A 19,901-nucleotide genomic window follows, 5' to 3' on the forward strand; every position below is an offset into this window, starting at 1 on the left:
AATACAAACCCTCTGCCTCTTTGAATTGGAATTTCCTGTCTTCTCCTGGCACAGTTGGTGATAAACTTTATTTTAAATCTTAATGTCTCATTTGAGAGTGGGGGGAGGGCATGCAGATACAGGGTTAGGAGAGCTTTCTGAAGAAATTTGCAAACTTGCTTTGAAAATTACTACGTTCTTTTACATCAGGATTGATCAAACTTGTGACATTCCTTCATCTTGTGTCATTTTATGCCCGACAGCAGCACTCATAAGCTTATGAAAACATTTTTAATCTTACAGTTGCCATTTTATCATTTCTACTATTGGTGCCTAGGGTAGGAACCACAATGGTACTTTAGGCACCCGAGGCCCAGTGTTGGCTCTACTGCAATCCACAAGACTCCTGCCGAACCCTGTTGGCATCTAAACTCACTTGGCACCTAGGGGCTTGTCTACACCAACAATTGTTTCATGGCATGCTGAGGTGTGACTCTACCCCGCACCAGCCTGCCACAGACAAACTGTCCTTGTAGACCCTGCTGATGTGCAGTTAGTTACTTAATGCACTTTGATCCAGTCCCGTTTCAAGGAGGGTTAAGATCAAGGTGGGTGCCCTTAATCAGTGGCCTAGAGAGTCATTTTCACTCTCTCTAACCCAGTGACTATATTTAATTTATTCACAGTGGAACAGTCATTGGGCTAGAAAGGTGGGAGACTCCGGTCCAGTCTCCCAGCTCCAATCACTTTTTTGTTGTTTCTCCACAGTGGAACAGCTTCGGCAGGAGAGATTGCAGGAGCCCCACATAAGACTATCCCAGAGCTCTGAGATTAGAGCGCTGCCCCGAGAGGTGGGAGACCACTGTCCAAATCCTTTCTCCCCCTCTGGCAGAGGAAGGAATTGGTTCTGGGTCTCCCACATCCCAGGCAAGTCCTCTAACCACTAGGTAGAAGTCACAAGGTGGGTGGTGCTGCTGATGCAAGTGCCATCAGCAGCCATTCTGCATAGCATGAGGCAGGTGCCTAACTCGTTTAGCAAGAAATATCTTAGGCACCTCAGCCATCTGACTCTAGGCGGCCGGTTCCTGTTCATGGATCAGTAAGCAGAGTTACATGCCTATGTCCAAGAAAGGGGCAGGGCTTAGCACATTACCTCTCATTGGCATATCCGATTAGCTAGCTCTGGCAGCTGGCATGCTGACTCTTTGTGGATTGAATTCTTAAGTGCTTATCTTTCCCTATTCATTGTAGAGGGAGCCTAGGTGCCTAACTCGGCTTTGTGGATTGCAGTTGTTCCTATGATTCTCCCTCCCAGATGCCTAAAAGTGAGGTACCATGATGCTCAGTGTTGCAAAACTGAAGTCCCTTTGCGGATTCCCCCGCCCAGCTAGCATACTAGAGATGATCAGATCACACCCCAATTCTCCTCTGTGTTGAGCTGTTACCTAACCGTTTCTTTGGAATGGGAGGGCGTCAGCTGTCATAACGTTTAGATCCTCTGACCTCCTCGGGAGGCCAGGTTGATGCATACATGGACCTTGTGGTTTCATGCTGCCTCTGTGGTCCCATGGTGTCCTCCTAGGCTCCATGGTAGCATAGCACTATGAGGGACTCTTCATGCTATCCATCTAGGTTTCATCACTGCCCTCATCACCATAGCTGAATGCCTTACGTCACACCCCACCTTCCCCCAAAGCTCCCCATGGGAATTCTACAGGGCTGAAGAGGTTGTGCTAATGCCGACTCAGTTAGCACCAACTGATATGGGGTGGAGAGGAATGATGGCTGTCCCACCACCCTGGATACCAACCCTGTAGAGAAATACTTTCTAGCGGCTGGTGCCAGGGGAAGTTTAATACAATGCTACAAAAACTGCACTCCCCTATTCTGCTTCTCCTTCCCCTGGGATTGATCTGCAGGGGTTGCAGCTGCTGTGCCCATAAAAGGGGGGTGAGCGAGGCCAGAAGTTTGATCTGCTGTCCATAGACAGCAAAATCCTTTAGAAGTTGTACATTTTTCTTCCTGGTGTATGGCCAGAACTTCCCCTCTCCTTGGTATTATGCTTAGCATATTGCATGCTGATTGCGCCTGTGCACCACTTGTAAAATGTCTTGAGCTTGTTCAGGGTGGAAGGCAGTAGATCATATGTAAGATATTTTAGTGTACTCTTTAAAACATTTTAACATCATCACCTACGTCAGTTTAAAAAAACCCTACAGTTTAGCTTATGCTCAAAGTGATACAAAATAAATGGGCTGTTAATAGTGAGAGAATTACAGATGAGATATACTGCCAAGTTTCTCTTGAGCATGTCATCAAAGTTTTGCAGTGCCAATGATGGTGGAAAGGCCAAATGATTCAGCCCCTCAAATTGCCTTTTTGGAGGTGGCTCACTGGCACTCACTCTGAGAAGCAGAGCTGGCCTGGGTTATTTCTTTTTTTTTCTTTCAGACTTTGTTTTTATAAAAACACGAGTCAAAATTTCCTGCCCAAGGTGTTTGTTGTCCGTAACCATGGAGCTGTGTAATGGTATGGGGCTGCATCTCAGTGACTTTTCTTTTTCCACCCTGTGACTTTGAAAGATCTACTCAATAAAACAGACCTGTGTGTGTTTGGTGAAGCACTTTCTGGTATTTTATGGCATCAGTGTTGAAAAGGTTTAGTACCCATTTATTTATTGTGTTTTTTTGCTTCACTGATTGTTAAATGCATTTCCCTTGTGAACTTTATGAGAGCTGAAGAATTTTTGCTGGAATCTGAGTTAGCGGGACATTGTTTCCATGTTCGCTACTGCCCATGATCATCAGTCAGACTTCTGCAGTTAACAGCCCTTTTAGCAGGGCTGCTGGAGGATATAGTGCTTGAAATTAAATTCTATTACGAACTGTGGTATAGGCACAACCTTTATACTATTGAGTTTCTCTTGAGGCAGGAAATGACTGAGGGGTAGGTAAGTTGACGGCAATAAGCAAAAAAATCTTCTGTGCAATCCCTGTGACTGGTATGCATCCTGGAGAAAATCCTTTCAAACTTGAGTGAAATAGTTGAAGCTGGAGTTTTGGATTGGGATGTATTCATGCTTATGTGTGTGGAAAATCAGTGAGCTGATGAGAATATTACTAATGTTATGCAGATGTGCCAAAGGATCAGCGGCTCCAGGCTATCAAGGCTGCTGTTATGCTTCTACCCGATGAGAACAGGGAGGTCCTACAGATTCTTCTTTATTTCCTGAGTGATGTCACCGCTGCAGTGAAGGAAAACCAGATGACGCCAACAAACCTTGCTGTGTGTTTAGCACCTTCCCTCTTCCACTTAAATACTCTCAAGAGAGAGAATTCTTCTCCAAGGTATGTCTCCTGCAGTTGTACAACAGTATTAAAATAACACCACTAGGTATCCCTGAGGATTAAGAAGGCATGTTTTAGCCTCCTTACTGCATATGTCTTGCAGGGGTAATTCAGTTCAGTTGTGCCACTATCCTATGTCAGACTAAGTAATTAAACTTTAAATTCCCAGAGTTTAGGTCAAGCTAAAGAATGGATGGGTGTTATGAAGTTCATTGGGACATTCCATTGCAAACAGCGGTTGGGAGAAAAATTGAAGAGGTGGTCAGATATATAACCAACCAGGTCCGAGGAACAGACCTGGTTGGTTAAGATTTGCGCTCATTCACTGGAGAGTGGTACAGTTTACCCATAATCAGAATGGAGTAGTCCAATTAGTGCTGCTTCCTCATTTATTTTATACATAAACACACTCTAATGCTGGTATTCAGATCACCAGCAAGAGCAAGGAACCAAAGTGTTTACAGACAGGTTTTTATTCCAGTTTCCTCTTATCTGGGGGCTAATTGAAAGGAAAGGCTTTGCCCTAGTGAAAAAGTCACCAAATAGATGACCAGGAACTAGAATCACATGGGGGAGTCAGGCTGAGCATTGCAGAACCTAACATTTAGGGGCCCTGTCACTCAGTGGAATTCACAACCCGGAGTTGGGAGTGAGTGGTAAGTGCTATTTAAACTTTTTTTTTTTTTTCAAGACATTGAACTGTGACTGGTAACCAGCCTTTGAGGCCATGTCAGCAGCATCCCCACAGCTTGAGGTGGAGTCTCAGTTTTCCCATTATGAACACTCCATTCTCTTTACTGGAACTGGTCATGGTGGTCAGCTAGGCAGCCAGTGTGGCTATTTACAACTATGAACAAGTTTACAATGGGTTAGACTTGCCACAGAACAGGCATAGCTGCAGTAGCAAGAAAAGTCATCAATAACATTTAACATTACATCCAACTTTTCTGTCCTAGGCAGCTCTAGTCTATGCCATCAGGACATTGTGCAGTTATACTGCTTACTGACAAGCCATTAACTAATACTGACTTGTTTGTTTTCCTCCTCCTTAGGGTGATGCAGAGAAAACAGAGTCTGGGCAAACCTGATCAGAAAGATTTAAATGAAAACTTGGCTGCAACTCAAGGCCTCGCCCATATGATTGCTGAGTGCAAGAAGCTCTTCCAGGTGAGACAGCTGTCTGTGAAACAAATAGCACCATTGGTTCAGCAGTAATCAAAAGAGCTCTGTGAAAAATAGACAAGTACTCAATGGAGAGCCAAGAGTCTCTTTAGTTTGTTTACAGACTATATTCTTAGACAAACAGATAAGCACCTTTTAAAAAACAATATAGAATCATAGGACTGGAAGGCACCTCGAGAGGTCATCCAGTCCAGTCCCCTGCACTCATGGCAGGACTAAGTATTATCTAGACTATCCCTGACAGGTATTTTTCTAACCTACTCTTAAAAATCCCCAATGATGGAAATTCCACAACCCCCTTCGGCAACTTATTCAAGTGCTTAGCTACCCTGACAGGAAGTTTTTCCAAATGTCCAACTAAACCTCCCTTACTGCAGTTTAAGCCCATTGCTTCTTGTCCTATCCTCAGAGGTTAAAAGAACAATTTGCTTCCCTCCTCCTTATAACAACCTTTTCAGTATTTTAAAACTGTTTTATATCCCCTCTGTCTTCTCTTCAGACTAAACAAACCCAATTTTTTCAATGGTCCCTCATAGATCCTGTTTTCTATATCGTTAAATCCTTTTTATTGCTGTTCTCTGGTCTCTCTCCAATTTGTCCACATCTTTCTTGAAATGTGGCACCCAGAACTGGACACAATACTCCAGTTGAGGCCTAATCAGCACAGAGTAGAGCAGAAGTAGTATTTCTCATGTCTTGCTTACAACACTCCTGCTAATACATCCCAGAATGATGTTTGCTTTTTTTTTTACAACAGGGTTACATTGGTGACCCATTTAGCTTGTGATACACTGTGACCCCCAGATCCCTTTCTGCAGTACTTCTTCCTAGGCAGTCCTTTCCCATTTACTTCAGACCATTTCTCCAGTTTGTCCAGATACATTTGAATTTTAATCCTATCCTCCAAAGCACTTGCAACCCCTCCCAGCTTGGTATCATCCACAAACTTTAGAAGTGTATGCTGTGCTACTGTATAAAAAAATGATGAAAATATTGAATAAATCCGACCTAGATCGGATCTCTGCGGGACCCTACTTGTTATTCTCTCCCCCCTCCCCCCCCCATCTTGACTGTGAACCACTGATAACTACTCTCTGGGAATGGTTTTCCAACCAGTTATGGACCCACCTTATAGTAGCTCCATCTAGGTTGTATTTCCTTAGTTTGTTTATGAGACGGTCATGCGAGACCGTATCAAAAACTTTACTCAAGTCAAGATGTACCAAATCTACTGCTTCCCCCTATCCCCAAGGCTTGTTACCTTGTCTAAGAAACCTATTAGGTTGGTTTGACGCTATTTGTTCTTGACAAATCAATGCTGTTACTCATCACTTATCATTCTTACACATTATGTATTTATATATAATAAAGTTTGTTGTAGTTTGATGCTGATAGTGAGGACTGCAGTTTTTCCAACCTGCAGGGTTCAAAAATTGAGTCAGATCCCAAAGCATGAGAATGGTTTAAATATAAGCCTTGGGCTAGAAATCGCAACAGTTGGGAGGAGGAGCTCCGGCAGGTGGGGCATTGGGGTGTGGAACGGTGTGGACATGGTTGGGTGTCTGACTTGAGAACCTGGCCTCTGATTTGCAGAAGTGCTGAGCACTCAACTGCAAACTGAAGTCAATGGGAACTGTGCTGTGAACATGTAAATTGTTATAAAAAGTTGAGTACTCTGAAAAATTAGGCCCCACGCTTCTCAAATTGGGCACTCAAAACTAGTGTCTTCCTCATCTGTAGAATGGGAATAATAATACCCCTTCACCACATAGGGATGTTATGAAATTAATTCATTAATGTTCGTGAAGTACTCAGATCCTATAGTAGTGATTGCTGTAGAAAAGCCCATGAGGCTATTAAAAATTCTGTGTTCAAAACACAGTGAGTAGTGTGCAATAAATGAGGCATGGGGCACACATTGTACAATGAAAAGAAATATTGAGTAGCTGTTCCTATAGTGAGCACCATCCGTTCTGTGCACGGAATGAGGTCCTGTGTAAAAATAATTAGATCATGTAATTAAACTGTATCATAATGCATGCACACAGGGGGATCAAATTAAGGTTCCATGAGCAATTTTAATTCTGGCACATAACATGAGTGCTTGATTTTGCAACTGTAGCATTTTAAATATCGTTTGGGTGCAGTATATACACATATATGTACCCCTCCATGTCTTTCACTGTTTTTTTCTCATCAGGGTTGTGACTATATTTAGCTTTTAAATCCCAGTTGGCAGAAGTATGTAGCAAATATTTCTTTCAACAGCTGGTGGTTTTTTTCCCCCGTTCATTCTTTATCAGGTTCTTTGTCTTTTTCTTCTTTCATTTATACACAATCAATCTCTAAATTCATCCTCTGTGTTAATTGTCATCCTGCATGTCTTCAGTGGGGGGCTGAGTTCAGATGACTGTTGTTTATGAATTTTTGAACTGTTAACTTTGACCCTACTGAGTCCTTCAGTTTCCCTCAAAATATGAAGAAACGGTTCTAGGAGGATTATTCTCTTTCTGCAATTCCCAGATTCCTGAAGAAATGAGCAGATGTCGGAATTCTTACACAGAGCAAGACCTGAGGCCTTTAAGCCTGGAGGAACTTGGGCGAAACAACAGTACAGAGCCCTCAGACTATCATTGTTACCTTCAGGATTGCATGGATGATCTGCTTAAAGAGATGAAGGATAAGTTCAAAGGCTGGGTCAGCTATTCCACATCAGAACAAGCAGAGCTGGCCTACAAGAAGGTACATCAGTGGAGTCCCAAGTTCACAATTCCTGTTTTGTTGGCGGTTTCTGTGGTTTTAGTCTGGTACAGAATAGACCTTTTAATAGATGAGGGTACAGCAGAATAGAAAACAATTGGTAAAGTGCATCTGTATTCTGAAAAGTGATTATGGGGGGAAAAAGCGCACACATCTTAGTGAGTCTGCTGTTTTTAGGGACAAAAGTAAGTTTATTCCTGTTCGTTCCACAGAGCCAGCACATCTAGAAGGCAGCTCACTGCCTTCTGTACTTCCTTGTGCATCATAATCAAAATATTTACTGAACTTCATTGACAGGATCAGTTACCCCTGTGCAAACCTATAGCCAACAAACTTTCACAGATGTAACTGAAGGTATTGTTTGGCCTACAAGAACCTTTATTACTTGTAAGAAAAGAAGCTTTCTTGCCTCTCAGATCAAGTTTGCAGAGCTGGTAGCGAGAAGTGATTTGAGAGGCAATAAAGATGGAACCACAGAGTGCTATTCTCAGTTTCCCTTTTCAGTTCAGAACCACTCTTGAAAGTTATGTTCACTCCCTTTAGAAAGTAACTTTGGAAGTTTGCACATCAATTCCATTGGGCCATGCAGCTTATTCTCACGCATGAGGTTTTCTTTCTTCTGACAAGACTAATAAGACATGATGTTTTGATCACTTTATAGTAGGTTTTTCAACACTAAGAAATTAAGAAAGAAAAGTGTAACTTGTAATAGTACTGACAAGCCTATGCTGATGTTCCCAGGTGTCTGAAGGACCCCCGCTCCGGCTGTGGAAAGCCACCACTGAAGTCCCTGCTGTGCCTGAAGAGGTTTTAAACCGTTTACTTAAAGAGCAGCATCTTTGGGATGAAGATCTCTTGGATTCTAAAGTAATTGAAACCTTGGACAGTCAGACAGATGTATACCAGTATGTCCAGAACAGCATGGCACCACACCCAGCCAGAGACTATGTGATTTTAAGGTGAGCTTTCACATACTGCAGCACTAGGCTTAAGACAGAGAACTATCAAAACTTAAGAAAAAAATCTGGTTTACACTACTTCAGAAGAAGGGAGTTTGTAGACACATGACTATGCAAATTCTAGCAGTTTTTCTAAGGCTAGTAGAAACTTGTCACATTACTGTAAGAAAAGGAAGGCAATTATTTCATGTTTGTTTTTAACAGAACATGGCGGACAAATTTATCAAAAGGAGCTTGTGTGCTGTTAGCCTCCTCGGTGGATCATGACCGTGCTCCAGTGGTTGGTGTTAGAGTTAATGTGCTTTTGTCCAGGTATCTGATTGAACCCTGCGGGTCAGGAAAATCCAAACTCACCTACATGTGCAGAATTGATTTAAGGTACAGTCTACCGCTTTGTCCTATCAGATTTTGTTGGTGGCGGCAGTTCCTCGGGGGTGGGGGGAGGTCGTTTTGGGTTGATTATTCAGCATTTGTACTCATGGCCGGCTCGTATCATAGGCTGAGGAAGGCTGTGCCTCACCAAACAGCCCCACATGGTCCCACCCACCCACGCTGCCTCAAGGCCCCCTCCTGCTTGCTGCTTCCCCCTTGGCCCCAGCCCAGGCAGGCTGCTCCTCTTCCTGGAAGCATGCTAGGGCAACAACCTGTGGGTGGACTCTCACACAGTTATTCAGTAAGCCAGGTACATATTTTGGTGGTTCTGTTCTTTATGTAGTTAGTTGTTTTTGTTCCCCTTCACTTCTAGTAGGCATGAGTATTTGAGAGAGAATAGTTGAATTCACACACTTCTTACATTAGTGACCGAGCCCAAGTTCTGATGAAATCTTAGTTTTCTTTGGTAAAGCTGTGTGCGTTTGATTTGGATGTTGGATTAGTGAAAACTAATAACTGACCTCTCCAGAGAAAAGGGGTTTCCGTAGAGTTCTGTTCAACCAGGCTTTTGGAATAAACCAGTACTGCAGCCAAGTAGATGTTCATTTGAGCGCCTTTGATATACTTTTGTTGAGTAAGGACCAGTACTGCTGATAGAGCTTCTTGTTTACTTTGTTTCCCTCTGTGCTACAGGGGCCACATGCCAGAATGGTACACTAAGTCTTTCGGACACCTATGTGCATCTGAAGTTGCTAAAATCAGAGACTCTTTCAGTAATAAAGAAGTAAAATCCAGGTGACTACAACTACGCATTGAACCCATCATCAGTGTACATATTCCTAGCAACTGAAGACTATTGAATGGATTATAGCATGACATGCAAGTGGTGAATTGGAAGACTAATATATTGAATTGGACTGTGACCATCCCATACATTTTAAAGCTGCTTCCTGTCTGTGTAAGGTCTGTAGTATAGACCTTGACTGGAATATATAGGAGGACTGTATGCAAGGAAAAATAAACTGTATATTGTATGATTACGAGATGGTTTGAGTTGCTTCTGAGAAGCAAAACTCTAAACACAAATATATTATGGAATGGGGTGAAAATACTTCATTCCCATGTGATTATTAGCTTTATGTACATATGTCATTTTATTTGTAATGTTTTGGGGGACTGGTGTATCCACTGGAATAGCTGGTACTCTTCAATGTGCTCTCACTGAGAGAAGCAAAGAAAGGTTTGCACAGAGATAAGTGTGAATGAGTGTAATTGTTGAAAGGAATAGCTAGAAGCATGGTGTCTGGCACACTGATATGGATCCACAAAATGGATTTTAATGTATTGGATACAGTTCAACCTGGAATCTCTGACTACCCAATGGACCAGCAGCAGCAATCCTTCATTCTTGCCTGTTTTGTGTTACTAACATTTGTTAACCTGTAAGCAATTGTTATAGTAGACTTGCTCTGTCTGTTTCATACCCATGTGATCTTTTTAGGAGTGATTAGCAAATTTTCTGCAGTACAGAATATACTTGTAAACTATGTAGATTGAAGTAGCGTTGAAATTCCTCTCTAGTGGTCAAAAAAGCCACGAATGTCAAATCGTTGTATTGCCTAAAAGTGAATATGTGTTGCATTTACTCCTGGATGTGTTGTAATAATTGTACATGCTCTTGGTATGTTTCGCTATATCCTAATGGTTTAAGAGTAAAATGTAGACATAGGAATCCTGATAGTAGGACTCCTAGGGCAGCAGACAGAGTAAGTTGACTAGGAAGATTCAGATGGATTTTCTCTCTCTCCTTTACCTGCCTTTCTGAAAGCTGCACATTAACATGAAGCTTTGAGAGCTTCAATGTGAGCCATTTAATTTTTTTTAAAAACCTTTGGATATTTCTCACTGACAATCATGCTATGGACAGTAGGAAACCAAGAGGTCCTCTGGAAAAGGTGGTCTTTATGCAGGTTTTACGATAAAGTACAGATTTGATTTAGAGATGCAGTATTAAGTGGAAAATGTATTTTGTGGCTGAGGGTATGAATGAGTTGCAAGGTGGCTGAGACTTTGTTACCATTGTCAGTATTATTTTTATTTTTTTTAATGGCAAATGTATTAGTTTCTTCATAAATAAGGAGCCCTTCTATATTCAATTTGAAACTTTGAATTTGTAAAATTATATGGTGTACATACCATTTTATCAAATATGTATACTTGCCCACAGTGTACTGTCAAACATAAGTAAAGCATGATAAAGATAATAATTTAAAATATACTTGTATTTATACCTCAGATATTCTTTTGGGTGTTTGTACCTCAAGTATTTTTTTTTCCTTCTAGTGTAAATATGCTTTACATATTAAGGTTTAAGAGAACACAAGAGGAAAAGGTTTATAACTTGGTATATGTCTGTACAGAGTATAATCAATAAGTGCACTATTAAATGTTTAAAACTGGGGGAAAAAAAATCTAGTGTCTTCCCATCTTTTTGAACATAGTTCTTCCTAAATTCCTGCCCTTAATCTGTATTTCATACCAAGTCTGATCCTAAGAGATGCTGGAGTGCTCTTAACTCACATGGATTTCAAAATTGCTCTAGATGTCACCGAATCTTCGTCATAAAGCATCCTCTATTCAGCTCCCACTCAAAGTTCCCACTGCCATCAAAGGGAATTTTTGCCTGAATGGGAACAGGGACTGTAGAATTGGACCCAAAATCAGTACAATAGCTCCAGGAAGCAGAGTTTATACCCTTGCTAAAGAGATCTTCTGATTGAAAAATTGCATTTAGATAAAGCTTCATGTAAAATGAGGTTCACTGCAAACAGGAAACTCTGCTGGCTGTTCAGGTAGTGTGTAGATTCTTTCAAAACAAGAGAACAGATGAATAAAACATGAAAATCTGAGAGTTAAATCCTATGCACCAATGAAAAAGTCAAGCAATTAAAAATTATAGTCAATTGAAATATCCGTGGTCATCTGGAAAAGGATTTACAAGATTTTTTGGGGTTGGTTTGGGTTTTTTTGAACACCAACTCAATAATTAAAATGGTGCCGCTTTCTAATTAAGTGCACTGGGTTTAAAACTTTTGTTTTTGATGAGCAGGGCTGGGTAATCTCAAGTCATTTATTTTAATGGGACAGCTCCTCCGAATTGGACCCACAGAGCAGTCAATGCAAAGTAGTGATAGGCATCTTGAACATACTTTTATTGATCAGAGCTAAACACCCCTTTGCTTTTAAGAGTTTGCAATATTAAACTTCTCTGGTCAGAAAACCTTGACCTGTTTTCTTCTTTAGCAATCCTGTTTTGGGCTTACACCATGAAGCACTCCCCCTGCCACCCCAACTGGATAGAGTAGTAATCAATATGTTAAACAGTAACTAACAAAAACTGATACCTGCATGATGAGGTGAAAGCTGTATCTTCAATTTCAGGTTTTTTAACCCATGCTGAAGTTTACTCAAACCTCAGTTAAAGCTAAACATGGCTTTTCTTCCTTGGCAGATATGCCAAAAAATCCTGCCTCAAACATTTTAGACTAGTGGTGACCTAAAATGTCTGATTTCTTTGGAACACTTTGCTAATGAAATAAGATGGGCTTAATATTTTGAAACAAAGTCAATTTTTCTTCACCTTGTAACTAAGCTCTTTATGCCTAACAAGGTGTGTGTTTGGTTACTTCAGGTTCAAGTGCCCAACACTAATCTCATTTCCCCTTTTTAAAAAAAAATAAAGTAACACTCCTATATGCCTTAACTCTTATTCAGACCAACTTCTATTGCCATCACTGGTAGCTTGGTGCCAGGAGTGCTGGATTGCACCCCAATGAAATTCCCAATACTTTATCTGTATGACAAGCTATACAATTCTTGCCTAAGTGTAGCTCAGCGAGGATCAAGGTATTCTGTGCAATTCCAGTTTGAATTGTTGAAAAAAAATCAAGCATGACATTCTCACAGATTTCATGGGATTCCAAAAACTCTGAAGAGAATTTCCCAATGCCATGAAGTCGTAGTTAACTCCAGTGAGTTCACCCTCAAGCACTACATGCTAAACTCCCTTAGTTATTTTGAGGTCCTAAATGAAGTGACCACATTGGTCTCAGCTCAGTTCTTTAGGCTAGGAGGCCACATCACAAGCCAGAAGTATCTAATTTGACAACCTGATAAGGTGAGGTGCAAGGAGGAACTGAAGACATACTTCTCCTTAAGTCTGAATGGCAGTGGCTGTGATCCCTGCAGGCTGGGGTAGGAAACCCTGACTTAATTATTTTTTAAACTGCAGAACAATTTATTTATCCTATTAAGTACAGGAAATCACAATCAACAGCTTAACTTACAGGCACAGGTTAACCAAGCCATGTAAAGCATTTTTTACTGAAATGTGAAGAGTCAGGGCCCTAAGACAGTTGTCAGAACAGTTCATATTGGAGTCTGGGCTTATTTATCTTAAGTTCTTCTGATGTTGCTTGTGTATACTGGAGGTGGAAGTACCTCTGCAGAACTGTTGAAATCGGCCAAACCAGCTGCATTTAACAAGCTCTGAAACAAGGAATGATTTAGAGTCTGCATTTACTGATGTGCTATTAGATTGCCTTCCTTCAACTTCCTCTTCAGCATCTCACACAGACTTGCAGAGAGCCACAGCAGAAAAGCAAACTTCTCCTCTCTCACATTCTGTGGGCTGTCTGCAGATCTTGACAGAACCCTTCAATAGCAAGTCATCTGAATTTTCGCCATGATTTACAGGGAATGGCATGCATCCATCCACGTTGACAAACAGAATAAAATGGAAGTTCGCTTTATCCTCCTCCTACTTGACATTGGCCTTCTTGTGCAACAGCATTATGGACTGCCTGAATAGCCTTGTTATTTTCAAGGCATTTTGCTCTCTCTTCAGCAGAGAGATCAGCTGTTTCCTTGAGAAAAACTAACAAAATTAAGGAGCAATCTTTGAGGAAAGATTAAAAGAAACCACATCTAGTAAATACTTGTCAGGCAGCCAAGTGGTGTGTAAGGGGAATATGGTAAGTGCCTGCTAGTACTGGAAGATTATAAAAGCCAACCAAGGAGAGCAATGATTTAATACAAGCTAGAAATCTATAAACTCAGCGTAATGGGATGAAGTTTATTAATGGAAAAAGTGAGGCTGAGAAATCAGGGGAAAAAAATTCCAAATCAGTGAGAGGTTCCCCCTCCAAAAGAAGTGGTAAAAACTTATGCCATTTACAGGGGGGCTGGAACAATATTTATAGTGGGGATATTGAGAGCCATCGACCAAAACTGTAAACGTTGTATATGATGGAAACCACTTCAAGCCAGAGAGTGTGGCAGCACCCCTAGCAACCAGTAGTTCTGGAACTAGGAGTATTTATAACTGCATTGGACAAAACTCTTGATATACGCTAGAGGACATGATGGTTCCATACAGCTTTCCTAGCTCCTCGTTATAGGATTCTGTCTGACAGTAGCTCAGACTTTACTAGCTAACAGTTTTCACCTGAGCACATTTGGGGTAAGTCCTAGGCTGCACTTTCTTTCCTAGTGTAAACAAATTTGAGTTACTCCCCTGACTTCCAACCTTAATCTTGTGCTGATTGTTTAGGTGTCTCAGATATCTGTGAAGCTTTTGGTGGGAGAGGCGAGGCATGACCAGGAGTGTGTATTCATTTTGGTTACCAGTACAGCATAACAGGGAGCAACACTGATAGTTAAGGTTGCCCAACACTTTCTGTTTAAGACCCAGTTTTCAGTTGCTTGTGACTTTGCCAAACTTTAACCATTTGTATCTATGCTGGGTGGTGGTGTTTTTTTGTTTTTTTGTTTTGTTTTGTTTTTTTTTGTTTTTTTGGAAAGCTTCAGCTAAAATGGCCAGGTCTTGTAATTATTTTATTGAGACAGTCAAGCACCTCCAGCCTGTAGATCCAGGAGTTGAAACTTGGCATAGGGGATCAATCACTAGTGAGCTTTTTTCTGTTCCCCTGAAAATTCACCAATATGGCCAAGTTACAAACCTCTGGAAAAGTCTCACTTTGCACATGCTCAGCAGAGACATGCATGAATTGAGCAAAAAATTTTCTGAAGATTCCATTTGCACTGAGCGCTCTCCATCTCCTAACAGCTCCTGTGTGCTGGCTGAACTAGGTGGCACCATCCCTGGCCCATAGTGTGATTGAGTGTGCTCCATCCCCAGGCTGAGCAGGGCTTTCCCTGCAGTTATTCCTCCCAGTCACAAGAGCAGAGAGCACAGAAACTCTCTCCTGTGTCTTCAATGCTGCCCCTGTTGACAGTGATGAGGAGAAAGAGGACACCTACTGACTCAAGTGCAGAGAGGTGAGGAACTGGAGGAGAAAGATACAGAGGATGTGGGGCGGGAGGGTAGGAGCTGAAGTGCAAGAAAAGATAAAAGCAGGAGGGAAACCATGAGCAGAGCTAAGGATGGGGCAAGAGCCAGGGTAGTGAGTAGGGGCAGGAGAAGAAATGTCTAACCATCAAAGTAGAGTATAATCCTTTTCAGAATCTGGACTTGGACCCTTTATGCCTCAGTCTCTACAGGCCTTTGCTGTCTAGAAAATAGCTGTGAAACTCATTGGCAAAAGCAAAGTGTCTCTCTATCCCTTTCTCTCAACAAGTCCTCACACAAGATACCAGCCTTCTACTGCTACCAATTACTCCATTGGCTTGAGTGGTAGATTACTGTGCTGTGGCTCTAAAAATCCCAACTCTGCTGCTGTTGCATGGGGGTGGGTGGGCGAGAGGAAGGGAGGGTCCAACATGGTTTCATAGGATGAAATTTGTTTTTTTTCAATTTAAGCATTTTAAAAACCTTGAGGGGTTAGATGCAATTTCCTATGTTAAAAAGAGAACACTCAAGTTGCTAAGTCAAGGACTTTAAGTTAGGAACCACCAGAATTAAAGTTGACCATACAACCTTAATTCAGTCTTCTTGTGCATATGTATTATGATAGTATTTAATTGCGTGATCACATTTTTGCTGCCTCCTTCAGCGCACAGACTGGACCGGCTCCGGAGATTAATCTGGATGGTGTAGTAAATGATGTTGCTTGTCAGATTCCTGCTTCAGGTATTGCAGAGACTGGAAGATTCGTGTAGTGTACAAGGTAGGGGATGGCAGTATGAGAAAAGAGGGTCTCATGGTTAAGGCAGTAGAATGCCACACTGGAGAATTGGATTCTAGCCCTGCCCCTGCTAGACCTCATGTGTGTTGCTAGACACGTCCTGTAAAGCGAACTTTTGCATAGCTGGTCAGTAATTGGTTGCTTCTCATTTTCTGGGTGCTTGACTTGAAGACCTGGGGTCTGACTTGCAGAAGTGCAGAGCAGTCACAGGGTGCCCTTGAAGTCAATAGGACAAAAAGTGCTCTGAAAAAAACCCAGGCCTCTGGCATCTCCTAGTGGAGACCTAAAATTAACGGACACCTTTGGCCTTAATCTCTGAGTCTCCATTCCTTGTGAGTCAAATGGAAGGAGCACCACGGTTCACTGAAGTGGTAGTATTATGAACATAAAAATCTTGCTATTGTTTGTAAAGCAAAGACTCTCTACAATGTGATCACCACAGAAAATCCTATGAGGAAATCAATTTTGTCTTCAGAGTAGGGTTTAAATAGTGTGCAATAAGTAATGTAAAGTCCACCCACTGAATTATGAGGATATTAAAAAAAAAAAAACCAACCATGAATACTCATTAAGCAAGCATCATCCATCCATTCTGTGCATTGAATGAGGCAGGGATCCTGGGGGGGGCTGGGAAGAGAGGGAAAATAGATCATCATGTAATTAAAAAAAACTGTATCATAATGCGTACATGCTAGGAGGCTTAATTAAAGATTGCCCAGGCAGGCTTAATTCTTGTATTTCTTAATATATGAGTTTGCAACCTTCATGTTCTTTTGAGATAATAAATACATTTTTTTAAATTGCTAGTACAGTAGCACCGGTACACTTTTACTTACAGTGTTAACACCTGCCTAGTCTTTGTACCTCCTCCACAAGAGAAGGTACTAGAGAGATAATAAAGCAGGATATGTATTTTTACATATGGTAGGACAATGAAATAAAAACCCTCTCAGGAAAGTGAAAGTTCATTGGGCATGTGAAGATTACTAAATAAGAGAAACTGGGCAGGGCTAGGTAGCAACATGACTAGGACCAAGATAATTGCTGCTGCTGCATACACAGGGTTCACCTTTATAATTACAGTATTGCCACCATGGAGCATTCAAACTGTCATATATAAACACACACAGAGCAGCTTAAGAGTTGATGGAAGGAGACAATGTCTTTTTCAGACTGGCAGACAGCAAAAGATAGAACTAAGAGTGTGTCCAAAGATTTAAATTAAGCTGTACTTATCTGTTCTGCTAATAGATCTGCCTACAAATATATTCCTGATCTTGGCTTTAACGTGCTTTTAGGACTAGTTGTGCATATTTTATAAGTATAACTGATGCCAATATGGGGTTAGAGGAACAGAAAACTGGTGCCCCATTGAGAGCCTTTATTTCTAAGAGTAATACTTACCACTTACATAGCACTTTTTATCCAGGAAGCTCAAAGGCTAAGTATTGTTATTCCCTTTTTATAGAAGATCACAGAAAGGTTATGCGACTTGTCCAAGGCGACACACAGTCAATGACAGAACCAAGAATGGAACTGGATCCTGTGTGTATCAGAGTAGTGCGTAATCTGGGATCAAGGCCCCACTTTGCTCAGCAGTAGACAAATACTAATTAAAGAGGCAGATGCTGCCCCAAAGAGCTTAACGTCTAGGTTACAACAAAACAAGGAAATTAAGGTGGAGAACCAGGCAACATTAAAGGTTGCCTGTTTTAGCATAGCAAGCAATAGTCAAGGTTCACCATTCGACTAACCAGTCTACAGGACAGTGCCAGCAGACATAACAGCAGAGGGGAGTTTTAAGGAAGCACTAGAAGGCATTAGTACTTTTATTGTACGGTGGCATTTCACATACCACAGATCGTTCAGCATTTTGGAATAATGGCTAGGTTCCCTTTAGGTAACAGGAAGTCTCGCAGCCAGTAGCAGGGAAGTGGGTCACATCAAGAATCCGGACCAGGTCGGAACAGAGAGCCTCCAGAAAGGGTAGGTAGAATAGGACAGGACAGGACTGGACTTACTCCGACCCAAATTCCTGACCACAAAGTATCCCTAGATCTTTTCCTCCTCTCTGGCCCAGCAGTCTCCAGGTCTCTGGAAATTGGCCAGTTCCCACATGTCCCCCAACTGAGAATCAGCCATCTGCAAGAAGAGTACTTTTAAAACCAACAATGAAAAACAAATACCTACAAGATGAAGAAAATACCATGTTAAATTCATAATTCTCCAGCAAAAACAATGACATTGTAGTATATTTGAAGTGTTCCACACAGACTATTTAAGTATCTAAGAAGACCCCAGAGATACTAAATATTTATTCTTCTTCGGCCACCTAGCAACACATACTCCTGGAGGCTCATTTCTACAGTTATCTTTTGAGTGTGTGCAGAGTGAACAACGAAGAGTTGGTCCTAAAGAACACAGGAAAGCAAAAGACTAACAAGTCCAAGTCTAGCACTAGAAACACCACAGCTTTCAGCAGAAAGTCAAGAGAACATTCAGCGGCAAGACCCAGGACTGCTTGAACTGGACACAAATGCTATAGTGCATGATTGACTGTACATTAACACTATTTCAGTGGTGTTATTGTGGCAATAGAGCACCAATGAAACCAAAGATCCTGATCTATGATCAGTTCTGGTCACAAGCCACAAATGGCTAAAATTGCTTTGCTCATGCACAGAAGGCCATAGAACATTTAAAGCCCTCTGTATCAAAAATAGGGAAGCCCACATGGATGCAACGGAATTGGATAACAGCACTGGCTCTCCCTTTGGGATAGTTAGGGTATTAGACCCATTATGTAAACATTATGCCCCTTTATTTCAGCCATGAAGAGCCGGAAGTCAGGGGTACATAGATAGCAGAGAGATAGCACAATGTGGTTCCATGTTTGGTGACAAAGTATTGTGTCCTGTCTAGTTGCAGAAACACAGCATTCAGAAGGCATCTTGGTACCTGTCCCTAGGGTGAATGGGAGAAAGTGAGGATGCTCAGCCTCTAATGGTATTTGGCATTAATAATGGTTTCTTAAATATTAATTGATAAGGGTTTCCCCCTCAAGGTCATCAAATCCTGCATACAGCTTATCATTGCGCATTTCTCTGAATACAAGAGCAAAGGGCCATTCAATAAAAGTAATAGTGCACTGGATCATATGTATGTGCCCATGCAGTCCTCATTACAGTCCCTCAAGTGCTAGGACTTGTGCTTCTTCTGAGGACTCTCAGTTCCACCTGGGAAGGAGTCACATGGCTATGAGATCCCATAACTGCTTTTGCAGACTGCATAAGAAGAAACTCTGAAGTCAGAGGGAGATGCAGAGTTAGGGGAAGGACCTTGGAGGAGGTTCTCCCCACTGGTCCAGCCTCTGAGCTCTCAGAACAGTCTCAAGGACTGTGAAGCCCAGACAAGTGGGTTTGCTTTTATTGAATGGAACTGTACGTTTGTCAATAAGCCAGACTCCAGAGGGCTGCAAGGATGGTGAAGCTCTGGAGGGAAGCATGGAAGACTTGCACTGATTGGAACTATACATTTGTTACTAAAGCAGACCCCAGGAGGAAAGATACAGTGTTGGAAAGCACGAATTGTACAGCAGGTGGTGGACTGTGAAGAAATTAAACTGAGGCATGGTGCACTGGATCCAGGGAGGGGAGAAAGAGAGAAATAAGCCAATCCTGCAACATAGATAACTGGAAATACTTATTATATGCCATTAACCTGTAGAACCAATTGCTTGCCATGACATCATGGAAGCGAAGAGGCTCTGTAGAGCTCACCAGACAATTAGATGTTTACATGGTCAGTGAGAACATTCAGTGTTAGTCAAAAGAATAAATAGATCCATATAAATAGAAGCTGAAGCATGAGGGTTTAAAGCTATCTAACCCACTGTTTACCTGGGGTTAAGAAGAAACTTCTCTGTGAGCAGGTTATTTCCTAAGCGTCCACTGTGGGGTTTCTTGCACCTTCCTCTGAAGCATTTCCTAGTGGTGACTGTCAGAGATGGGACACTGGATTACATTCCCTGCTCCTATTTATTATACAAGTATAACAGACTGGGTAGGGTTGCTTGGGTATTTGAAACGGTTTGATTTTTCTAGTCACTCCAGCTGTGTGGCTCTCATTCAGGGTTTTATTTTTTAAACCCTCTTATT

The 19,901-nt window shown here is 41.7% G+C and overlaps 1 protein-coding gene across 1 annotated transcript in view; it reads left to right on the plus strand.

Annotated features, from left to right (window-relative positions):
* The window catches only part of DLC1 (DLC1 Rho GTPase activating protein), a 353,252-nt gene extending 342,182 nt beyond the window's left edge, over positions 1 to 11,070 (plus strand). The window contains exons 12-17 of the mRNA XM_077815589.1: positions 3,113 to 3,326; positions 4,379 to 4,493; positions 7,032 to 7,250; positions 8,010 to 8,227; positions 8,432 to 8,605; positions 9,293 to 11,070. Coding sequence (XP_077671715.1) covers positions 3,113 to 3,326; positions 4,379 to 4,493; positions 7,032 to 7,250; positions 8,010 to 8,227; positions 8,432 to 8,605; positions 9,293 to 9,398 — 1,046 coding nt within the window. The 3' untranslated portion in view covers positions 9,399 to 11,070. The remainder of the gene's footprint in view (positions 1 to 3,112; positions 3,327 to 4,378; positions 4,494 to 7,031; positions 7,251 to 8,009; positions 8,228 to 8,431; positions 8,606 to 9,292) is intronic.
* Positions 11,071 to 19,901: the final 8,831 nt, after the last annotated feature.

This window comes from Eretmochelys imbricata, chromosome 4, assembly GCF_965152235.1.
Source record: "Eretmochelys imbricata isolate rEreImb1 chromosome 4, rEreImb1.hap1, whole genome shotgun sequence".
Taxonomy (NCBI): Eukaryota; Metazoa; Chordata; order Testudines; family Cheloniidae; genus Eretmochelys; species Eretmochelys imbricata.